The 25,348-nt window shown below is 41.3% G+C and overlaps 2 protein-coding genes across 4 annotated transcripts in view; both read right to left on the bottom strand.

The window, feature by feature from the left end:
- Positions 1-1,823: 1,823 nt before the first annotated feature.
- cs (citrate synthase) lies at positions 1,824-19,483 on the bottom strand. Its single transcript, XM_086026122.1, has 11 exons — positions 19,307-19,483; positions 16,164-16,214; positions 14,360-14,467; positions 10,660-10,725; positions 9,330-9,461; positions 8,009-8,197; positions 6,635-6,834; positions 6,253-6,382; positions 6,047-6,148; positions 5,485-5,694; positions 1,824-3,351 (listed from the first exon to the last, which is right to left on the bottom strand). Exons 1-11 carry the CDS (start codon positions 19,355-19,357, stop codon positions 3,181-3,183), a joined length of 1,410 nt encoding a protein of 469 aa, XP_085882248.1. The 5' UTR covers positions 19,358-19,483; the 3' UTR covers positions 1,824-3,180.
- Positions 19,484-21,442: 1,959 nt separating this feature from the next.
- LOC147153231 (inactive dipeptidyl peptidase 10) overlaps positions 21,443-25,348 on the bottom strand; it is a 39,887-nt gene continuing 35,981 nt past the window's right edge. For 2 of the 3 annotated variants that reach the window (XM_086026153.1, XM_086026134.1), the window contains exons 19-25: positions 24,966-25,032; positions 24,666-24,860; positions 24,534-24,588; positions 24,350-24,449; positions 24,045-24,103; positions 23,724-23,796; positions 21,443-23,626 (exon numbers count right to left, since the gene is read on the bottom strand). In XM_086026153.1, coding sequence (XP_085882279.1) covers positions 23,409-23,626; positions 23,724-23,796; positions 24,045-24,103; positions 24,350-24,449; positions 24,534-24,588; positions 24,666-24,860; positions 24,966-25,032 — 767 coding nt within the window. In that variant the 3' untranslated portion in view covers positions 21,443-23,408. The remainder of the gene's footprint in view (positions 23,627-23,723; positions 23,797-24,044; positions 24,104-24,349; positions 24,450-24,533; positions 24,589-24,665; positions 24,861-24,965; positions 25,033-25,348) is intronic. The other variant, XM_086026142.1, reaches the window with a different exon arrangement.

Below are 25,348 nucleotides of genomic sequence, written 5' to 3' on the forward strand. Positions count from 1 at the left end.
TCCTTGTATGGAAGTTTACCTCATTTAACATCTTTTCAGCTGACACGTCACACATTCAAATGGAAGCAGAAGAAGGATGAAATTATCATTCAAGCCAATTAGCCTCACTCTGGTACAATCAGACAAAAGCTCCATCTTTTGCCACATTGAAATAGGTGTGACGTCATGATGCGACATCCAGAAGCGCTTGTCCTCATTAGGGTTGCAGGTGAGCTGGAGCCTATCCCAGCTGACTTGGTCCGAGAGGCGGGATGCATCCTGAACTGGTCACCAGCCAATCGCAGGGCAGCCTCCTAGTCATTTTTGAGGGAAAGCAGACCTGGCTGGCGGCATGCAGTCTGGTTATTAATATCCCAGCACATACAGTAAGGAGGGCTCGTGTGACTGAAGAAGGCCAAAGTGCCTTTTGGTGCCATGACGCACAACTCAGATCGTTAAGACTTTCAACTCAAGACCCAACATCACGACTACAGGATATGTAACAAATGCCAGAGCTCGGCATTTTATTCAAAATCGAACGTCCGTTATTCGTCATCCGTCTGCAGCCTGCAGCAGGGGTACTCTTCCGTCGTCCGAATCTGTCCCCCAAGCAACAACAACTCACTATTGTTCCTTGCCGCTGTTGTGATATGTAAGGAACTAGATTACTGCTTTAGGCAGAGTGATATGCAACCTACCGTATAGGACACCTGTGCAAGGATATGCAGTGTGTCTCTGTATTGCTGTTATGTGATCAATTTATGAGAGTTCATCGACATACAATCAAGTCTCGTCACTGAGTACCCAAATAACACAACAGCCTCGGCCATCAAAGCCTTGCCACTAAAAATAGACGAAAGACTACAGATGAAAGACGAATTAAATACATGGGCTTCCGACTATGCTTTTAATTTTTTTTTGCAAAACGGGCATCCGTCATAGGCGGATAGACGGACTGGTCCCGTCACATAGACGGAATATCCAGCTCTGACAAATGCTATGCACTTTCTTCGTCACTTGCGGGAATACTAGAAGTAGTTTGTGATGACATTTTGCTTACACCTTCCCTGAGGAAATTGGTGGTAGGCTTGCGACATGTGGTCTCTCTGAGGCCTTGTCTACACGTAGCCGGGGTTTTTTATCAACCGTATATCCTCACCCCGCCTGCGTTGGAATACACATAAAAAAAACGCATCCACACGAAACCGCGCAAGTGCCTTTTCAAACGCATGCCAAGCCTCTAGGCGGCAGTAGTTAGCCAAATACTGTCCATTCAGAAGGAACTTCCGTCCTTTGACGTCACTTCTACGAAACCAAAAACACGGCGCCAAATTCGTCCGGGAGAACCGACAAGAGGTCAGAATTGCACCTTTCAACGAGAAGCAGTAGTTGGTTGCGGACAAATTAGTAAGCAAAAAGCGCATCGAGAATGGCTATAACCAACGCAGCGCCGCGAGAATCCATGTTGACTCGCATGAAAACACAAGTCGCGCAATGACGTCAAAAGCATTGTTGTTGCACGGTGACGACGTAAATCTCCGGGTGTCACCGTCCACAGCAAAACGCGAACCAGATATATCCGCAAATCTCCACTGCGGTTTTCACTGAATAAACTCCGGGGACGTGTGGATGATAGGGCTAACCGCAGGCTTATATCGGGCGTTTTCAAAAACCCCGGCTACGTGTAGACTGGGCTTGAGGTACCTTAGTGTGTGTGTGCGCGCTTCAAAATGCATGCGCTTCAAACTGTGGTCATTGCATTCTATTACTTCACCACTAGATGGGACTAAATTCCACACATTACTTTTTTGGAATTATTTGGTAAACAATAAAAGCAGACCAGGCACTGTTAATAAAAACCTTTATTTTTATTTTTTTATTTTTTTTTTAAGTTTTCCAGTATTTCTTGCCCTGTCTAACCCATCCAGCCCCCTGAAGCGCATCTCATGAACCCATATTACATTTCATTCTCATTTACGGACTTCCTGTTCCTCTACGATCAAAATAATGAATGCAACGAGACAATACACACGAGGAGAAAAAAAATCGGAGGCAAAAATGGAGTGTTGACACACAAAGTCACAGGTGGACAGGCTGCCTTTGCAGCGGTGCTCAAGAACAAGCTTGAAGACACCTGGGGGGGAACCAAAACACATATGTACAAGATAGCTGCGGTTTCTACCCGAGAGACAGTACAACAACATAGTTGGAACTCGGTGTGGTTGTTACGAGCAGAACTTATACATATATATAACCTATGTACACAAAGTATAAATAAAACCACAACATGACCCAACCATGATAGTTCAATACAAATTTAACACCACTAAGCTCAGGAAGAAGGGACACAATCAAGTAAGGGAGCGAGCGGTGGCGAGTTGGGGTCTCTGGCTTCAAAGGACGAGATCCAATCAATCAAGCAAATGCTGATTTTGGAAATGTTGAAAAAGCGCTCTTGTGTGGGGAGAAGGGGGAAAAAAAGCAACGAACAGTTACGAGGAAGGAGCCCACTTCGGATTCAAGCTTGCACTTATGCGACACTACGCTCGCCCACCGTGTCATTGACTGGGCTAAACGAGCGCCGGGCTCAAGCAAAGACGGAGCGGTTATTTTGATCGTAGAGAGAAGAACGGCCAGCACTAAAAACAACAAAAAGACAGTTTCAGAGATTGAAAGCGGCTTTCTTTTTTTAAAAGTGTTTTATGAACAGCTTGATCACGGTGAGAATGGTGACAACTGGAGTGCTCATAAATGGAAGTGAAACGTTGCCAATAGCAGGAGAACGACGGGGATGCATAGGAGGAACCAAAGCGATTTGTCAACTGAATGCTGGGGGATGTGGCCTTAGCCGCTAACGAAAATACAAAGGAAGTGCAATTCACTCCCACAATTCCCTTTGAGTGTCGCGCTTAATTCATAGCGAGGCTATCTTTAAAAAAAACACCAAAAAAAACCAGGTGGGAGTCTATGTCTATGCGTGTGGAAGTTTCACCTCCTGACGAGGTAACAGGACAACTAGCAGTGGCGGGAGGAGAATCTTTTTGTGTGTAATGACATTAAAAGTATATCGTCTCTTTAAATCCAGTGGAATTCCGGGGATGGACCAGAGAAGGTCGGGGGCGGGTTGGGGGTAGTCATCTCATCGTAATCTGTCATGTTTGCGCCTTCTCCAACCACTAAAACTCCTCGGACAGTCGGGGATCAACCCGATTTAGCGCCCACCAGAGAAATGAGTCCATCTGTGCTCATGGACTTGGGACGCTCCAGTGGGAAGCCCAGGGCCCGACTCCACACCAGCTGGGACAGCACGCCGAGAGCCCGCGACACGCCGAACAGCACCGTGTAGTAGTTCATCTCCGTCATTCCGTAATACTGCGGACAGGGGAGGACATGGGCGCGGTCAGGTTTGATCGCAGGGACCCGCATTCCCTAAAATGACTTTCTTTTACTGCAGTCAAACTAGGCAAATGCATTTAAACAAGACAAATATGCATTTCCTCAAATAGTGACCACGACTCTACGACAGTGATTCCCAACTAGTATGACATAAGAAATCAGGTGTGCCAATATCCAATTTCCCTTAATTGATGAGAAAATCATTTATTTACTGCTAAAAATCTATGCCTGCTAGATATCATAACAGTATAGCGAAGCCCTACTATTCAAGGTTTGTTGATTGCAAAGCGATTCATTTTTTAAACCTACAGTGTCAATTTCCCGTTTTTTGTGTTCAAGTAATACTTTACTTTGGCGCCATCTGGTGGAACCTTGGTGTCATTATACTTTGGCGCTATCTGGTGGAACCTTGATGTCATTAAGTTTATATCTTTACCAGCAACCATCCATTACAATTACAAACCACTTTTAGTAGGGGATGTTAGGGGTCAGGGGCAATTACTCGCTTGATCCAGATTTCCTGCGAATAGCGGGGGGGGGGTCCACTGCAATGAAAACTTCAATCATACATTGATTTCCGTACATTCTTACATAACAGTCTCACATATCTAGCTAAATACAAACTAATTAGACTATTGAGTATTTTTGTGGTTTGATTACATGAGATGAAGTCAGACAAGACCATCCGCCAAGGATGAGAGCCGATAACGGTAGACAGATTAAGCACAGTTCATGTTTAGTGAAGTTACTGGTGCGTGACTTATGCAGGTATAAAAGACTAGCTCAAAACATTTTGAACAACCACTGTGCAAGATGCTTTTTGTTGTAGGCCCTTATTTAAGAATATTCAATCATCTTTAAGTAGCAAGGTGACAAGTGGCGCCATCTTGGTGGAATTTTCTGAAAACGATGGAATGAGTGCTTCGAATGCAAATCCTCCTCCACAGCCAATTTGAACACTGCTGCAAACCAAAACAGCAGCATATATCCAGTTAGTCTCTCAGATGAATTAGTCTTATCTAGAGATAGACCGATTATCGGCCAGGCCGATTTCAGGGCTGATATTTGGCATTTTGGTGATTAGCGGCATCTGCCTTTTATATTTTATTTTAAGGCCGATAAATTAAAAGCTGGTTTATTGCAACTTGCTGCGGCGTGGTTCTCTCTCTCTCTCTCTGTGCTGCGCAACTCAGAGCTGCAGATACGGCACCCCGCTGCTCTAGATCGCGAGCCATCATGTCCAAAGAGTTGTTCTAGCGCGTGATTACGTCCATAATTAGTTTGTCCGCGGGCAGCTCGAGCTGTCTTTATTTAGACGTCAAAAGTGCTGCTGCTCTTGAGCATCGGCGAAAAAAAGACTCTATACGCTTGACACGTCCAAACAAACATGATACGCGGCCAACTTTGGACCAACTGCACTAGCGTTGCGTTCATTGCCTGCACGATAAACACGTAATGTGTGGCTCAAAGTCAGCCTCACGTATCGCCACATGCATGTTGCGAGCGTTGTCGGTCACAGCAGCGACTCCGTGATTTGGCCTCGGAAGTTCCCATTCGGTGACAGCTCCTTTTTCGGACATCTGCTATATTCATCCGGACTCCAAAACACAGTCAAAAGAAAATAGATCTCGTGCTGTGCAGGGACGAGAAATCTCGTGGCGTTCTAGTCGTCGCACGAGATCTCGTCCCATCCCTATTATTTTAACAGTATAACTGTTGTATTGTTTATATAAGCATTTTTTGACATTGAAGAATGACGTTATATTATAACGTCTTGAATACAAATTAAATAAACACAGAAAAAAACTATTTTATAACGTTTCATATTGATACTTGGTGTGAAACATGGACCTGTTTGGATAAACATGCATCACCAATTCGCTTGTCTCTAAATAAAGACAATTAGCTACCTGCTGCTACCTGCTGGTATGGAAGAGTACTACAATGTAGTAAAGACAGGATTACGCTGCCAGGCGCTAGACCGCACAGGCACACAAATTAGATACACGGCACACCTGACAATATCTCGCGGCACACTGAGTTTGAAAAACACTGGTATAATCTACAGTAATGGGAGTTTGACTCCACTGTGGCTAGGTTAGGACTCACCCGCAGCAGAATGCCACTGTGGGCGTCCACATTGGGCCAAGGGTTTTTGGCCTTGCCCTGCTCCAGCAGCACATTGGGGACAATCTTGTAGAGCTGAGACACCATCTTGAACATGGGGTCGTTGGGCAGGTGCTTGAGGGCAAATTCACGCTGGCAGGTGTAACGAGGGTCCGTCTTCCTCAGGACGGCGTGACCGTAGCCTGGCACCACCTGACAAAGATTGCATCAAATGTTAGTGAGTAGTGCATCTGCAAGTTTTTGTTATATGATTGAGAATTGGAGCATGGTAACAGCGGTGAACAAATGATTTAATTTTATTGTTACCCTACAGTGAAAAGTGCTGACCAACTACTAGCTGTTGGTTTAATGAGCTTTTTTTCACAGCAGTCACATTATCAATACAGAAGGATTGCACAAAATACAAAAGTCCTTTCAACAACACTTATTTAAAAGACACACACAACGACACTTAATTGTGACACTAACCATTTGATGTAAATCCAGCCCTAGAAGCTGCATGCCATTTACTTTCTATTCCACGGATAGAACTGTTGGTATTTACCCTTCCGGACTTGAGCGTGTTCCAGATGTAATCCCTCAGCGTCTCATCTGACACCTCCTCTCCGATCTCCTTCTGTAGTGAGGTCAGCCACACCAGCACCTCCTGGGGGACAAAGAGAAGCAGAGGAAAGCAGTGTCAGGACAAACAAAGCCTTAACTTAACTTACGTAGGTGGCCTGGCCGTGTATTCGTCTGTCAATGACCAACCTGGTTTGCCAGGCCGTGAAGAGGACCAGCCAGACCGTTCATGGCAGCGCTGAAGGACAAGTAGGGGTCTGACAGGGCGCTGCCCACCAAGTGGCTGGTGTGGGCACTGACATTGCCTCCTTCGTGGTCACTGTCACATGAAGTAAACAGTCCATTGTCTTCGGCATGCAGTTTTAATCACTTCAAACGACCGTAAGTAGGGTTGGCCCTTCCCAAACCCACCCCCCACAGAAAACAGATTCCCATGTTTTGTTGCCCGTCGCTTATACAAAAACCATATGACAATGACATTACAAAAAAATAATTCCGCCCTGAATCTGGGATTTGCTTAGCGTACTTATGCTATAAAAGTTAACACATCTAAATGGGCACTGTGTGTTACCTGTGGATAGTGAGGTAGACTCTCAAGAGCTCAATGAACTGGGGCTCGGTGTAACCCAGCATGTTGGCAAAATTGTGAGACCAGTCCAAGTTGGGGTCGATGGCTCCGATGCTGCTGCCTTCGCGGTACAGGTTGCGGTAGATCTTGGCCGCAATGCAGGGCAGCTTGGCGATCAGGTCCATGGAGTCTTCATAGACATACTAAGAAAGCCAGTGGGGGGAGGGGGGTGGTTGAAAGACTCATCACGTCACATCAGTTTGTGCTAGCGTGTTATTTAGGCTAGCACGCTTGCTAATACTATTGATGTGCCTCATGCGATGGTAGTTTGTGTTGAATAATTTCACTCTTTAATACAACATGGGTGAAATGATTGTGTAGATGCTAGAAGCATACTGTTGATGCTTTAGTATACTTACATTTTAAGTACTTTGGCCCCAACATGTGGTATCTACATGCAATTATTAACCCTTTTAGGTAGGATGTCAGTAAGATTTTCAGTATTTGTGGCACTGTTTGGTCCCTATACCCTGCTAACAGCAGTTGTTCACTGCATTTTTTTGTCTTCCATATGCATGCAAAGCGTTTTAGGTAGCTTGTTTGAGAATGAACACATGCAGTGTTTTTCCATAGACGGAAAACCAGTGTTTTTTTCTGGGCTGTTACAATTTGTATAGGGGAAATTGTGTTTACACGTGATGATATATTCTTGTTGCACACCACATGGTCGTCTTCACCCATTCAGCAATGCAATGATAGATGACAGAGTGACGAGGTGTGTAATGACCTTGAGCTGACACTACCGGTATTTCACTCATTCAGTGCCAGACATTGGGGGCAGCATGGCTCAGTGGTAGAGTGGTTGTTTTCCAACCCGTAGGTTGTGGGTTCGATCCCTGGCCATTGTGACCATGTTGAAGTATCTTTGAGTAAGATACTGAACCCCTAGTTGCTCCTGATGCTGCGTCATCAGTAGGTAGATGAGGTACAGTGTGAAGCGCTTTGAGTACCAAAGGTAGAAAAGCTCTATACAAGTGACAGTCCATTTACCATTTACATTTTCAGACCCTCTTTTACGGTTTGAAAAATATTTAAAAATATAATTTCCTGGGATTGAATGGCTGGACTGTGAAAAGACAAATAAATATCCCCTGAGTTGTTTATTTATGAGTTAAATAAATATTGATTAACTCATTCAAATAAATAAATAGCAGCCTACAGAGAGCCAGGGAGTGGTGTTCACTATTTCATTATTATTATAATTTTTTTCAACACTATGTACTGACACATGTCTTTACACAAAGATGTTTTAAAATTCATTTCAAACAGGACACGTAAACATGCTGAAGGCCAATCAATGTAAGCATGACAACTCACCTCCCAGTACTTGGACTTGTGCACGCCCTCAGAGTAGGCGCGTGCGAAGCTGCTCTCACTGTTCAGGGCCGTGATGGCGGAGCTAAACTGAGACATGGGGTGCAGATTGGTGGGGAAGTTGTCCAACATGGTGACCACGTGCGACGGGAGTGCCGCTCTCTTCGCCCACTCTTTCGACAGCCAGTTCACCTGGCAAACAGGAGCGTGCAGGGTTACATACATGTTTTAGGCACATCTGTCTTGCATTGAACTTGACCAAAGTGGACTGTCAAGAAGTTTTGTCTCCCTCAGACGGGTTCAGGTAAAAGGCAATGGAGCTTATCAGTCTGCCTTGTCTGTATCTTCACTGATAACGGCAATAAAATGAACTTTTTCCTTCGCAATACATGTTACAGACTGATTCATTCATAAATGATCACCAAATGTTTCATAGCGGCTTTGTTTAGAACCAAGCAGTTAAGTTTTACAGCCGTTTGTAGTCATGGACTGTACACTGTGTTCCTAATGTGCGTTTAAAACTGCTTTTGCGCTGTATAGTTCAGTCCAGAGGTCGGCAACCCGCGGCTCCGGAGCCGCATGCGGCTATTTCCTCCTTATGTTGTGGCACTACGTGGCTTGGGAAAATAAATTATAAGTGTCCTATTCAAGTGCATGTTATTTGTCTCAAAAACGTGCATCATGTCTTCTTAGTAAGTCAAAGTTTTTGGCCACTTTCATATATTTTTTGCAATGCAACCGCATTAACCATAAACCATATTAATAAATATTCAGGCAATTATTTTGCAAATACTTATTATCTTCATTGTGTAATGGTGCTCTTTTTTTCCCCCAGAGTATTTTTAAATTCAAGCATTTTTGTTTGCTATATGGATAATTTAAGTTCAGCTTTTTAAGTCATTTGAAAGAGACCTTCAACTCTGTGCTTTTTTTTTTTTTTTCTTCCAGAGTTCAAAATGTGTTCATTTAAAAAATAAAATAAAATTTCTGAAACATGGATGGACTGCATGGATTTCATAATCAACACACCATTGTACAAGTGGAAATAAATATATCATTACCATATCATTTTACATGTCAAAAAATGTTTGCGGCTCTCAGTGTTTTCTTTTCCGTGGAAATCGGGTCGAAATGGCTCTGAGTGTAAAAGGTTGCCGACCCCTGGTCTAGTCATTTGTAAGGCCCATCAAAAAGACATTTCCATGACTTCAAGATGGGCATTGTTGATTCTGATCATCACTTTTCTCTTCTTGAGAGAATAAAATGAATAAAGTAGTACATGGAAGGGTTTTCTGTGGCTCCAATGCCCTACCCTGACACTCACCTGCTCCTCAGTGGGCACCTGTCCTGTGACCAGCAGCCAGAAGAGGCCCTCAGGCAGCGTCTCCTCGCCTCCTTCAGCTTTGGGCAATAACTTCTTACACTCTGGGATGCTATAGCCTCGGAAGCGGATGCCCTGTAAGGAAATGGAAAGTCAAGCTACCAATCCTGTCTATTACCATTTGTTTTTGATTCTTTTTGTCTTTAATGGATGGTCTTTTATTGGCGTAATTGTGAATACTGATTTTTGATATTAGCCGGAGGGGTCAGATGCGGGAGAGTGAGGATGACCGAGCCGTGCCTTTTTGATTGTATTTATACCTCTGCTGCTGGACACTATAATCGTGTGGACTTCAGTACAAATTGACTAATTGATGAGCACCTTCGACATCCTGCAGGAGATAGCATGACTAGCGGGATCTCTGTGGACTGCTGCCGGTTTTGTCTGACTTTAAGCGGTGGAGATCATGTAAACAAAAGCGGGACTACAGAGCTAAGCTAGCAACGCAAGCCTCCGCTGTCGAGACTCTGCGGGTGATTTGGAACAAGAACTAGCATGAAATCGCTACATTCGGAACTGTTGCATTTGATGAATTCCTTAAACCTGGTTACCTGGTCAGATTCTCCACGCATCACTGCAACTGTATTTGAGGCCAACCGCAAAACAACATTTTTCATCGTCAGCTTATGATGTTCAGTATTTTCTAACTTTAGCTCTGGTGCAACCAAGTAAAAAAGTTGGGCGCGCCAGTTCACAACCAGTACAAAAACAGTCTATAGCCCTGTTTTAATTTCCTTTGCATTTATTTCATTCAAGTGCAGTACATTCTCATGTTTGAGGTTGAATTTATGTAACCCAAGTGTTTGGAAGAAAAAGTCATATTTTCTCATACCTACCGTTACTGACTATTGTTATTTTAATAGTTTAACTTGATCAAGTCTCTCCCATACTAAAAATACAGTAAAGCATGTATCATTCCTCCTGGTATCATATCGGACGATATCGGTCTCCGACAGTACTCTAGGCTGCAATTATAGGCATTTATCAGAAGTATAAAAAGTTGGGACGTCCCTAATACCGAGCTATCCATCTATCTGTAATCATGAGAAATGCACAGTCACAGATGCCAACAATGTATTTTTGGCCCATGTTGTGATGGAGTTATTGTATTATTACAAACATTTCAAATGAAAGCCATGGTAAAGCCATCGCTGGAAAAAAACTGCTACAAATCAATTACGAGGGGGCATATTAAGAGCTATTTTCTTTGAACATGGGTGCAAGGTGCAGTATTCAGACAAAATATGCTAAAACGGTAGCATTCAGCACTGACCTCATCAGGATCCAGCACAGAGGTCTCATATACCAGACCCTTAATCCCTCTCATCCCTCCATACATCTGGACAAGAAAACACAAGTGCACATTAAAAATAAATACACACACAAAAGGCTTTCAATTGCATTCAATCTCCAAAGGGACAAAAAACCTATTAAGAGCTAGAGATTGTCGATTTAGCAGGTTACTTAAAAGTGCACCAATCAGTTGTTGCTCTTCCTAAGCCATACTTGTGCAACCACTTCCTGTCAAGGCATCAAAAGACTGTTTCTCAATATTTCTTGCCAGTACCTGTGTAGATGTGTGACTCATGATGGGCTGGGAAAATAATTATGAAATACCAAAGTTCATTCTTTGGCTATGATTTGCGGGTGCCTTGTGTCAAGTTGCCAAACCCACTAGTGTTTTAAAAGATCCAAAAAAGGTCACGGTGCCATCGTGCGCACATGTGTTGCAGATATTAGCTGGCACAGAGTGAGCAACTCACTTCATTGGTGACCTCGGCAAGATGACCTGATTGATACCTGATATGAATAGCTCAGACAGATTAAGTGGGCTAACTAATCTGTGTTATGCTTCATGGTTTACCTCGTGTTGCCAAATTTAACACGACAGACAACTATGCTTACTAGACGTTTCGCATTACGTCGACCCAATGACGCTGTGGTGAGGCAAAGCGCTTCACACTAGGGCTGGGAGATATGACTGAAAAGTATATCACGATACAAGTGTTTCATTATTGGTCGATATCGATATATATTGAATTTTTGTTCTTTTTTTAAACTATTGAAAATAATGACCCGAAGAAAAATACATTTAGGTTATTTTATTTTAACATAATACTTAACGTTTAATAAGAGGTCAATGTAACTATGAAAGAGTGAAATAAACCTGTCGACATAAAGATTAAATAAACTCCATTTTAAAAATAATGTGCTTAGAAGGGCTGAGAAATGTTTGAAAAAAAGGTCACAACCTAAGTATTTCATATCAGTTAATAGTGATAATTATTGATTTTGTTTTAAACCTTACCTTTAAATAACAGTCAACTGTTTTTGTACATCGTTATGTAGTGTAATGTGCAGTTTATCCTCCATCAGTGCATTGTAAATGCGTATTTGCATTAGGTCTACCCCAAAGCAGTTGTTGATTCATATATTAGCCTTCATTCAATGTTCATCCAATGTAAGTGAACGAATACTCTCTTGCAGTGCATACATCATCGTTGACCGACCGTCTTAGGACTACTTTTTCTTTTTAGCGGACTCATTATTGCCATAGTCCATTCATATTTTACATGCTTGATTTTACCTTGAGTGCGACGCCGGTGTCGGATAACTCCTCTACTTGTACACCATGGCTCCATCCACGGGTTTTTAATAGGGTTATCATGCATAATATAATTTAATTGTAAGAGTTGTACTGAGTCGAGTGGTCATTTATTTGAGCAAAGTTACGGCGCTCGCTCGCGGACGCCGGGCCCGCGAGCGTAGCGCACGGCTGGCTGGCCCGCGAGCATGCTCCGTTGAGTTAACAGCTTCTTGTTGGTTTAAATGCTTCTTCCTCGTTGGTTTAAAAGCTCCTTCTTTGGTTTAAACGCTTCTTCTTCATGTTTGGAGGAGGAAGCGCGCTGCCTACGTCACGCACCATGCTGCGATCGGGTTTGTTTTTCTATTGAACGTTTTATCGAAGGCATTTTCTATTGGTATCGATCACGTGTCAATCGCGATACATATCAGTATCGAATTATCGGCCCAGCCCTACTTCACACAAAACCTAAAAGCATTTACAAACAGAACAACTGAAGCTGTGGTAGAACAACTTACTGGTACTTTTTATCCATCCATCCATTATCTATACCGCGTGTCCTCACAAGGGTCGCGGGCATGCTGGAGCTTATCCCAGCTGTCATCGGGCAGCAGGCAGGGGACACCCCGATCTGGCTGCCAGCCAATCGCAGGGCACACAGAGACAAACAAACATGCACACACTCACAATCACACCTAGGGGCAATTTAGAGTGTCCAATCAACTTACCATGCATAGTTTTGGAATGTGGGAGAAAACCGGAGTACCCGGAGAAAACCCACGCAGGCATAAAGGAGCACATGCAAACTCCACACAGGAAGGCCGGAGCCGGGATCGAACCCACGACCTCTGGACTGTGAGGCGGACATGCAAACGAGTTACCCGCCGTGCCTCTGGTACTTTTTAATGGCGAGTCAATTTACAGTACACTTCTCAAAGTAAGCATTAAATGAGTAGTTTACGCCTAATTATTACACATTGAATCATAAAACTGAAAATAAAACAAACAAAGTTGTGATGTGTATTGGGAGCCTTCTAATCATTCACTTGAAAGAGCCCGCAGATGATTACCATTGACTAATTGTCAGAGACTAACTGTCAATTAGTCACTGACTGCAGGAGCCCAAGCGGCAGTAAGAGTACACAGAGGGACAAGCTAGTAAGGAATAGTGAAGAAAACAAGGGACAGCAGGAAAAGAAGTTGTAACTGGACACAGTTAAACTTTATTGACGATTCAAATGCAGAATGTAGAGTCGGTAAGGGGAAAAAACAAGGAAAACATCCATACTGTATCATATTCATGAATGTGTCTCAAATGCAACTGCCTGGAGGGGATGCATTGTATTGTAGTGCATTGTAGCAATGTCAGTCCCTCCTGAGTGAATCTATTCCAAAACAGGGCAAATCATTTCTGACAGAAGAAACCAGATCAGGTGCTCAAAGCAGAGGCATTTAGTTTTCTGAACTAGACAAAAGTTATCTTTTTTCCTCCTCTTTTTGCTTTACATTATGTACACTTATATTTTGTGTTTCTGAAATTATTCAAACTTCAAACTTACAATGCAGCAGAGATTTTTATTTATTCTTAAATCAATTTAGCTTAGCTTCTAGACAAGAAAATAAAGTTTAGTGCTGTACACAATTGTGAACGTAATAAAAAATAATTGAGAAAAACTGGGTAAAGGCCTTGCTCCTCTCCAAAGTATTTTCGACGTATGCGTAGCAATATACTGACAAATCGTAACTCTTGGAATCTGTGGTCATCAACGACGATGTCATCATATCAACCAAACATACTGGGCGTATGTATTATGAGCTCATTATGAACCTGAGTTTTGTTTTTAAATGTTCTATTAAGAGTGGTTTCTTTTTTTCTTTATTTTAAAAACACCTAACCTTTAATAACATTAAATCTTACTCAAAAAATGCCTGTACACTTAAGTTTTATAATAGCGTTTGATCCGGGAATTGATTTAAAAAAAATAATTTTCTATATAACACAATACCAAACAAATGGACAGGTAGCAATCATCTCAGTACAGCACGCATCACAAATTCAGGAGATTCCATGCAGGATTTACAAAATCTTTAAACACTTGTAAAATCTTGTTTTGAGAGATATTTTGGGAATTTGTGTGTGCTCCGAGATAGTGTGCTTTTTCTGGTGTGTGACAAAATTAAATTAAAAAAAGCCAGAGAAATGTTTGGTAAAATGAAATAGCTCAAAGAAACATTGTGATTTGATGTGGCGCTGATTGTGTTGGGGCAGCGGTAAGATATACAGATTTTTGTGCACAGGAGTAGGCGGCTCACATAAAAACAACAATGGATTTACTTTAATGAACCTGTGACAGAAATGAAGTTGATGAAGAGTTTGAGGTCTGCTCACCATGTCCACAGTAACCTGCCCTACGGTGGTTTTGCCGTACTGCTGCTTAAAGTTCTTGACCCTGGTCTGTTCTTTTGGGATGAGGTCTGACAGAACATCCTTCAGATTCTGGATTTGAAAGGAAACAAAAAAAAGAAAATCCCACTTGAACAAGGCACAAAAACACCCAGTCCAAAAATAGCACACTGCTAAAATGTGAGGTTCATTCAACAGACTGATTGTAAATATTTGACCAAAGTATTGATCATTTGCCCTACAAAGGTCAGCACAAAAACTGTGTTTTCCTAAGTGGAAGAATACTGCCTGGATTAGTTGGTGAACTGCGCAGACATACCTGAACATCTCTTAATTGACGTAACGTGGGGATGTCTAAAGACCACAAACTAATTGAGACTTAAAGTCAACCCAAACATATCACTTTCAAGAATATGTTCTATGCAGGCCTACTAGTTGAAACAAGGCATTCTGATTAATGTTGCATTTGTGGAATATGAGTTAAGCAGCAAAATTTAGCCATTTTATGGGGCGGCCATTTTGTCACTTCTGTCAACTGAAAGTAGGGGTGGGCGATATGACGATATTAGATCGTTAAGCGATTCAACATGTTCACAATCTCATAAAGCCGGAAGATCGTTTGATCGTCTACATGGCACATTCTATACAGTTTAGGTCGATGGCGGCGCAAAGCCGCTGACGCGTATACCCGACCAACCAATCACAGCACGCACAGTGCACCGTACGTGACACTCCCCGCCTCCCTGTTTGTTTGTATACAGTGGGGAGCTATAGCGAAAAGTCACCACAAAGCAGAGTTGGTCCCGAAAAGAAACTCCACATCAACAGTGTCGTTTTGATTTGGCTTTTCCTCGGAGGAGAAAGCGCAAACCAGTTGTTTGCAAAGTTTGCAGAGTTTCGGTTCGGCCGCCAGCGCCGACAGCCAAAGCAAACGGAGATCAGACCATTGGTAGCCGGAGGCAGCTGCTAGCTCCAAGCTAACGCAACCCACGGTAACACAGTCATTTAACAAGAGTACTCCATATGAAAAAAACAAGCAAGCAGTGTAAAGAAGTAACTGAGGCAGTGACTTATTACATTGCTGAAGACATGATTCCCATTAAAACAGTGGAAAACGAGGGCTTTAAAAGACTCTTCAAAGTACTAGACCTGCGCTACGAGCTGTGTTTTTATGTTCACATTATGTTACCTTTTATATTAACATTCACTGCACATCTTGATAAAAATTGTTAAAACCTGTTCAGAAAGCTTAGCTGACTTAAAATGTATTTTTTTTCTTTTTTTCCCTTTGTGAGAAAGCTACTTGACAGAATTGTAGCTTAATCTCTGCCATGAATGCGATGATTACTGACCGGGTGACTCCGCAATAGGTTTAGCTAGCTAGCCAGCTGAAGCGCGGTGCTAGCTAGCTAGTGTGGCATAAGTTGCATAAGCATAAGTAGCTTGCCTCGACCTAGGCGTAGGTGACATAAAGCGCGGAGCGCCGCAATTAACGCACATGTGAAGTGAAGCTTTTTGGGACCATCTCCGCAGAAAAACTTTAAAATCTGTGATTCTCTGTTTTGCTATTCAATGTTTTAACGAGACACAAAGTGCAAATGTTTACTTTCAAACTGCGATGCGAAACTTCGGATTTCGGGCCTTACACAGTGTTGTAAACAACCCTTATCAGAATTTACTGATCATTATTGTAGCACAGTGAAGCAAATTGATTGCTAACGCTGGTAAAAATGACTTTTGGCGCTTCACCTACACTGGTGACATTGAGGTGGGCATCGAGGGCACTTACTGTTGTAGAGGCGCTGGCGTTTCTAGCTGCTGTAATGAAGTAGAAAGCATTCTGTGGGACAAGAAATAAGGAATGTTACAATTGTAACATTATCAAATTAGGAAAACTGGTAAAAAAAAAAACAAGAAAGCTAAACCAATTTAAACAGTCAATATTTTTTTAAAGTAATATTTTTGTGACAAATTAAAATATCTTCTTAGAATTGAACTAATCTTTTTTACAGAGCAGGTTAAAAAAAACAACAGCAGATTGATCGCACTCAAGGTGCTGTATGTAAATAAAATCGAACAAATTACACAATCTAAAACTGATAGTTCAAAGTACTCAACATCATCTAGGACAAAAATGCATGACGCTCTAAATGCACTCCACATTGTCAATAAAACTCAATAAGGCATGTAACTTAATAACACATCTCCACCCAATTCTCATTAATAAATAATCTTTATTCCTTTGAACTGGCTTTTCATAAACACATAGACAAAGACTCAGGCCCATTTTCCTTGGCGGTTACAACTGTGGACAAATGTTTACATACACTCTAGGCATGAATGTCATTAAATGAGATTTTAATAGTTAATTTGTCCAATTATTTTTCCACGGTGGAACGATTACAAAATATACTGTATATCTTCAATTTAAAAAACAGGTTTCAGACAGGGTAAAGTATACATTCAGCTTCAGTCAAGTATAACTTTAACTCTACCAAATCTCGCAGTGCGCTGTTATGCCCGCCACAGACTGTCCAACAGATGGTGAGTTTCTCAATCGATTTTTTTTCCTATTCCGGCAGTGTCACGTTATTTGACAATTGATAATTGAAATGTGTTAATTGATTCTGAATTATTTACATCTGTATCGCAATGCATTTAGATGTGTGTGTGTGTGTGTGTGTATATACACATATATGTATTTAAAATAAAAAAGTCACGCCTGCCAGGGAAAAAGGACTCCTCTGTGAGGTCAAGTTAAATAAATGACTGAAGGAGGAATGTCTGGTTCAAGCGGTTTGGGTCAGCTGGCTCTAATCCCACTGGTATGACGAGTAACCATAAAGTGGTTGGAGGGGAAGACTCACGAGGGTTCGCTAAAACAAAAAGTTAGGATCTTATGTCAACACACAAGGAGGGGTGATTATGTAACAGCCCAGGATGGACTTAAAAATGGAACATTAGTCGTTGCCCACTTCCTCGGAGAAGCACATCACAAAAGGACATTAAAACCTTTGAGGAGTTGTGCTTCAACATTCAACTACCATTTCCTTGTAAGGACATTTTTTTATTTAATTGGAAAGAGTACCAGGCATCTCCAAGGTGGAGGTCCTTTATTACCAGCACTTGTTAAAGTATTACAGTACTTAGGGCCTGTTCTCTATCGCTGTCAAGAAATGGGAACCCGAGATCGCATAACTGTTCCAACTCCAAATAATAGTCTGCTTGCTTCAAGCTGTTTACAGTATTTGTCACTCCCAGTTGATGTTTACAGTGAACATGACGCATAAAACAGCATTTAACATTACATATTTAGACATTTTACTGTAATTACAACTTAACCCCACCCAAAACACATAGTTAAAAAAATGTTAGGAAAAAAAAAAATCAGATTATTAACGATGGCTGCACAGAACGTCCCTTGAGTGAACGAGGTTGTGTTTGCTGTAGTGTCTTTTTTTCAACTAAATCGACTACATCATTGATCGATGGGCAAATTACGAAATTACAACCGATCACCAATTTTGCATGAAATGCAAAATATCTGCTGATCTGATCAGATCTGTGTAAAGTCGAGGGGAAATTACAAAAATGTTTTCTCTACAAAAGTGGACCATAATTCAGTTCCGCAGACTCATCTTTTTTGTTTTGATTTTTTGTTCAATATTTTAAAAAAGGATTTTCATTTTGGTATTATTTTTTTAGGGGTGACAACACCCTTTTTTTTTTTTTTTTTTTTTTTTTTTTAAGGTAAGGCATTTAAAAACAAAAAAAAACCCAACTCTACCCAAACTTTGGAATTTTCACAATTCCCGGGCCAGCACATATACTTGTCTATAGTTAAAATCGCATTTCGACAAACATTTGAATAGGAAGTGTGTGTGATTCAATGTGACCCCGGCCACCCCTCCCTCTCCAGAATGCTCTGCACTCACTCTTAAAACCCCAATGAAAACTTTACCTTTACAGACGCTACCATTGCTCTGCAGGCAGTGGGTGTTGTGTTAATGACATCAACTGTGACTTGCGGCAGCATCAAGTCATTGTAAACAGGTAATTATAGCGCACTAATGGCACCACCGGTTCTTCCTTTCTGCTGAGTTTATTTTGAAGGGCGGACTCATCAAGAAATTTGCATTGTTGGAGAAAATATGTAATCACAATTGAATGCATGGTCTATGAGCAGAGGAAAAAATGGTGCATTGGGGACACCATCATTTTATCCAACTTTCAACCTAAGAAAAGCTCCTCTCAAGAGTACGAGTTCACTTACAACTGCACATGATCTAGACATGTGAAGCACCAGATGTTCCGTCACATTTTGAGATTTTACAACCAGGTCTTATTACAGTTAATCCACTACTACATTAGATGTACCCTTTGCCAAATGTAGTAAAACACTTCGGGTTGGTTTTCGCACTGTGGCAAATCTTAAAAAGCAGTTACTAATTTAAAGTCCACAAGAAAGTCTATTGATAATTTTATCACAGGATATTAGATTAAGTAATGGGACATTTAAGTGAAGGTCAACATGGTGGTGGAGAATTCCTTAGGTTGTCACAGCACTGCAAGTCAAAATTACAACAGCAGTTAAATTCAGACAGTTGTAGTGTACATAAGTGAAATGACTTGTCAATCAATTTCACAGTCTGTTCTTTACATATTTGAACTTGCTGCGTCCCACCTATGATTTTCATAAAGCAACAGCAACATGGTAATATTTGTTGACGCATGTGTTTAATAATTTAATAATTAAATCAAACGTTCGTGGTTGAATTAGTCTTTATACAGCATTTCATCCATATCACAGACCACCGTTGTCAAACAATGTGGCCGTCGCAGCTAACATTAGCAACCATGTCGTTAGCCGGCTAACTTCGGCTTGACGGCTTAAGCAACGGCGATAAAGTAACACGCACGCCGTCCTCTTACCTTGGAATTGAGGAGTTTGGGCGCCAGCCTGCTGACAGTCAGGAACGACATTGTGTCCAAATGGTGGTCTGTTGTTTTCTCAATAGATCAGAAAACCGCTACTGGTGCACCGCGGAGCCGCTTGAAGGTGCCCCTACAAAGAATAGAAGGTTGAAGAGGGATTCTGGCCCGCAAGTTGCATCGATGCTGATTGGACGATGGACCGGAAACGTGTATGTGCGTAGAAGGCTGCGATTGGTTAGAAAACCGCTACGCCTATGCTCATTTGACGGAATCAATGGCGCTATCAGAACATAACTGTATATCCAAGAGCTGACTGTCAAAAGTTGTTCAACTTTACCTTAATTTCTTCATTCCTGACAGGGCTGATAGATAAGACACAGATTCAACAGTAAAAAAAACAAAACAAAAAAACAAGTTTTCTATTTCTATATGTAATTGCTGTTTAGAGGAGAGAGTTTCTTTTCTTTTTTATCTCCTGCGTTTTTTGTATTAGCTTTTGTTTTTGGAAAAGTTGGAAATTATAAATAAAATATAAATAAAATGTGAAAAAACCCCTACAGTAACTACTAACATGTACCATTGTATCACACCCCCCCTCAGTTCTTAAATGATAGTGACGTTTCCCAATTCAAAAATATAAATGTAGTGACCAGAAAAGGAGGTATTTTCACTGTATATTCTCAATTCTATTCATTCACAGGTTTGTTCCGAATAAAGTTTTTTATATTCACAAAAGAACAAGACAGTGGCAAAAGTGCAAGGCGGTATAGTGATATGATCAATTAAAGAAACACTGGACAAGTATTCGACCTAAGTGAAAAAAATTCACAACTCTTTCGATGAAACATTGACTTAGAACTAGGTGAATGGGACTTTTGCCATGCCTTGTGGGGGTCTGTATGGTTTTTACTGGCACTAAGCAACTTTGAGGAGGGAGGGAGTAACCCTGGCACACCCAAAAATACATATGTCCTGAATTGCTTTACAGCATACGTCACTTCCTCCTTTCACTATAAGGACGGAAATCAATTCGAACGTCTACGCGCTATTACTGGTATCATGGCAGAAGCCCCAAAATAAACAAAATTATTGTTCGAACAAAAAGAGATTGATTACCTCGTCGCTATTCATCTTTCACACAGCCACTGGAAATATAAATGTAATTCAGTACAACTTGCAGGGCAGCGAGAGCTCAGGATTTCACGACAAAATGCGCTGGCGCTCATGGTAAATGTGGTTGACTTAGGTCAAAATACTACAACTTTTGTCCACATGGCGCCGCCATAATCAACAAAAACTGACAGATGACACAGTGTTTCTTTAAAACGCATTTAGGTATAAAATGTTACCCAATCGCTGGTTGTAACTTCACAGCAAACAGTAATATTTTTCTTAAAAGATAAACACAGCACACCCACACTCAGAACCAAATCGGTAGCAATAGATACAGAGCCAAGTCTAATATTGAACTTTGTTCATTAAATAAACAACTACATTGGCATAACAATTTTACTAAAAAGAAATAATTATGATTTATTTAAAAAGAGGACAAGAATAATGAAACTGAATAAATTGGATCATGGGGAAACAGAGACACAATATTGTCATCCCCTCAAACGGACAATCCTATAAAATGAATTATAAATTATTATTAAACAAACAATACCTTTTAACAATGATGCTTCAATGTCACACTTGATGTGACAAACTTTGTGTTTTCTGGTTCAACTTCCTTGATTTCCCTCATGAGATTATAACATCTATTTGTAACTCCAAATACACCCCAAACAAAATGTAATTCACAACCGAATTGCTCTGCCGTTGAAAATATATGAGTATGACTTCAGTTGCCTGTACTGCTAATACATTGTCTTAGATTACAATTACACTCTTGCTTGTAAAAATAGAGATTGTATGTCTGCTATGAAATATCAATTGATTTAAACTAATGTAGATTAACTGTCCACTATTAAATGCCTTGATGTTAACATATATCTAGAGCAATAACAAATAATATTGTTGCAGTGTCACCAGTGCACTGTTGCGTGGTCCATACCGTGTAAGTGTAGGGGTATACCAATCACCTCAAATAGCCCATTTAAAACACAATGACTCACAATGACCACCAGGAAATGCAATTTTGCTGTAAAAGATTTTAATTTTTCAAGGTTTTGCTGAAAAATAAATGCTTGATGTGGTGAATCGGGGGCATGCAATGGTTTAGTTTGATGGACTGAACCACTGTCTTTGGCCAGTAAATTCAGTTATGCCTCATGCATTACAAGAGAGTCATTTAAATGTTACGTATCTAAACATGAAGGTGATCCGCTTCCATTGCGGTCTTTGAGTCAGAGCTTGTTGTTTATCCAACTCACAACTGCATTGTTAAAGTTAAAGTCAACCCAAACATATTTTTTTCAAGAATATGTTCTATGCAGGCCCACTAGTTCAAACAAGGCAATGTGATTAATATGAAATATGAGTTAAGCAGCAAAATCCACCCATTTTTAGACATCTCATGGGGTGGCCATTTTTTCACTTCTGTCGACTGAAAATGACATCACAGTTGCTCAGGGCTCAGATAATGACCAATCATAGCTCAGCTTCAGAAGGCAACCTATGATTCAGCTCATAAGGGTGTGTGATGTCATTTTCAGTCGACAGAAGTGACAAAATGGCCACCCCATGAGATGGCAAAAACGGGTGGATTTTGTTGCTTAACTCATATTCCACAAACACAATATTAATCAGAATGCTGTGTTTCAACTAGTGGGCCTGCATAGAACATATTCTTAAAAAAATATGTTAAGGTTGACTTTAAATACATTGACATGTCAAAGCAGTCCATTTGATGTATATATGTACATTTTGCAACGTATGCTCTGCGCTATTTAAGTGGTGTAAAAAAATAGCTGTCATAATAACTTTGACATTAAAAGGAATGTGAATCCTTTCCAACCACCCTGTAAGCATAATGACTCACCAGCAGGAAGTGTGAGCTTCCTTTTGGAGTTTAGCCCTGCTGAACTGTGAATATGAAACCTATAAAGTCTCTTTGTCTCAGAATGTAATATTATACTTTCAACCATGATGACAAAACACAGAAAATACAATCTACTTCACATCATGCAGTCTTGTGGTGCACTTTAAAACCTGTAAACATTTGGCACAATCACAGCCTTCATCATCTCACGTATACAGTGGATACAGATAGTCCGTTAGAGCAACTGTCCCCAACCAATCTAGATTAACTACAGATAGATTTAAAAAATAAGCAAGTATATATATTTTTTTGTGCAGGAGCATGTATGTCCCACCACCTCGGCGATTAGTTTCTGATCGGGATTATACGTCTGCACCCCCCACCCCGTTGTCGATGAATGGTTGCTGGTCTGCGGAGAATTTGTCCCTGGTGGAAAAAAAGGTTGGGGACAGTTAGAGAGGGAGAATATAAAGCATGCACAATAAGCAGCCTATTTCTATCAGCACAACATGTCTCGGCTTGAAAATATTTGCACTCTTTCAGGCAAAAGCACTTCAAATGTGGCGGATGGCGAGGGCACAGCCCCCTTCAGGTCGCTCTACAGATTTTGAATTGTTTGCTTCAGCTTTTCTGACGGGCATCTCAGGGATTTGCGGCAAACTTGACAGCTATTTGGAACTGTTCATAAGTCCCTCCACGCTGGCAAAAGCCCTTGTTCCACAAAAACAAGACACCAACAAACGGTGTTCTTCTAATGATGCTCAGTCTTGTTTTTGTGCCAAATGTGTGCGTCAGATAGTTCTGAACGTCACACATTTTCTCACATTTTTAAGACCTGATGATTTTTTGGGGTGAAAATTTGTGAAAAGCTGAAAAACAACACAAGGGTGTGTTCGTTTTCTCTACCCACTGTATTTTGTAAACAAACGGTGTCTCGAGCAGACAGTAAACATCAGAAACAATTGTGTGCAATAGGTGTTGAGTTCCTCCATTTTCCAGAAGTTGAAGGAGCTGATTTGCTTGGCTGATAGTGTTTGGTCCGCACTCCTGAACTCCACGCCACATTCACCACAAAGGCGTATGAACCTACGATAGTCCTGCCAGAGGTGAGGACAGTCAGTCATCGTCCTCCTCTTCATCCGCAACTGTATCCAAGAGGATGCTGTGCTTGAAACAGTTATGGAGATAGTTGACCACCGTGCGCTGGAAATGCTGGATGCTGCGTGCTTCCCGCAATGTGTGGCCCTCATCTGGATACAGCTGCAGGGAATAGTTGGCCTCCACCCTCACCAATCGGCTCAGGAGCTCCGCGCTGTGCTGAAAGTGTACCGTTGCTGTGGTCAAATGCAGAACACACTCGCCCATTAGGATGAGGGTAGCACGATCAACGTTTCAACTGGTCATGAATTTAATAAGGATATCAATGTATACCATCTGCAGTTCCGTGTAGAATAAGAAAGTTCTCATCTTTCAGTTTGCTGACCTCCTCCAGCAGAGAGGCAGTCTGCAGAAATACATTGGAATTAACTCAACAATAGCAGACCCTCAATGAAATGTGACAGGGAATCCCACAACACATAAGAAATTACTTTTAATAGTACCACCGAGTGGCAAAAAAATTGCTGTGCACTAGTGTTTACAGACAATATAACAGTACTTTTTTTTTTTTTTTTTATTAACCGCAAGCCTGCAATAGAACCAAGGGATAAACCGGATCAGCCAGTTAAGAACATTGTCGTTTCTTAACCTTACCGAGTAAACATGCTCCTCCTTTGTTGGAAAGCCAAGATATCGTTCGGAGAATGCAGCGCCTGAAATGGTACAATGTACTTCAACATTTAGCTAGTTACAGTACAGTATAGGGATTCTGTAGGTGATTGTCTGATCAGTTGGTAGTTAGAGAAGGTAGAAAGGTCAGTCAGTAGACGTGAAGTGATACGTAGCCAGGTTGGAAGGGAATACTGTCCCATAGGTGGGTCGTTACGTAGGTTGGGTAGGTACATGCGTAAATCTAGATTATAATAATATTAATGAAAGTAACAATGACAAGAACTTACTGTAAAGCCTAAAATCCGTTATTGGTGCCAGAGCAGCTGAGCATTGAAATAGCTTCTCTGTTGCAGTCAACATTTTCAGGGTTAAGTGTCCACCAAATGCCTGCTCGGAAAACAAATAAGTCTGAATGCAGATCTAACTTTTTGGGGAGTGCTACTGCAGCCATTAAAAAACAAGAACTTTTACCTTGCCATAGAGAGCTATGCGGCGATCGTCAATATACGGCAGCTTCATCAACAACCTGCAAATAAGCCATTTATATAGTCAGTTTTACCACCATTACTGTTATGTTTGCTGTTGCTATTGTGTGGCACCCACTCAACAACTTGCAAATGATCTTTGACGTGAAGTGAACCATGCTTGCGTGGGTCCGTGGTGGCGGTCTTCTGTCCGCGCCCGACCCCGCTCCGGCCATCCATCCAGACCAACGCCACATTGTGTGAGCTGCAGAGGACTTGAGGCCAGCCGAGGGCAAACTCCTCTGTCACTGACTGACTACCGGGAAGGCTGTCTCTGAATGATGAGATCAGCAAGAAGACATTTTTGAAAGCTGAAAACTTTGAAGGGTTTGTGTGGGTGCAAAACAGGGGATGCGGGCCAGGAGATGTGTTTACTTACACAATAATGAGCAGAGGGTGTAGGTTAACCTCGTAACCTTGAGGTAAAGATAATTTTAGGTGCACATCTAAGGAGAGAAAACAGGACATTTATTTCTAACTACCCAATAAATTAGCTAAATAAGGCGAATGAAACTCTCTGTGGACTAGTGGTTAGCATGAGATGGTTCTGGGCTCGAATGACAACTAAGGCCTGTGTGTTTTTTTTACATTCTTGACACATGCTCTTCTTGCCTACTCTGTACTAGTTCAGCTGAAGACTAAATTGTCATGAGTTGTTTACACAAACAATTACTTTAAGCTTAATTGTGGACTAAATTGCCTCCTCCAATGTTTACACATCTTATAAATTAGCTCAACTGAAAACTCTAAAATGCATTAAAT

Source organism: Filicampus tigris, chromosome 1 (genome assembly GCF_054856515.1).
Source record: "Filicampus tigris isolate MCC_2025a chromosome 1, RoL_Ftig_1.0, whole genome shotgun sequence".
Lineage (NCBI taxonomy): Eukaryota > Metazoa > Chordata > Actinopteri > Syngnathiformes > Syngnathidae > Filicampus > Filicampus tigris.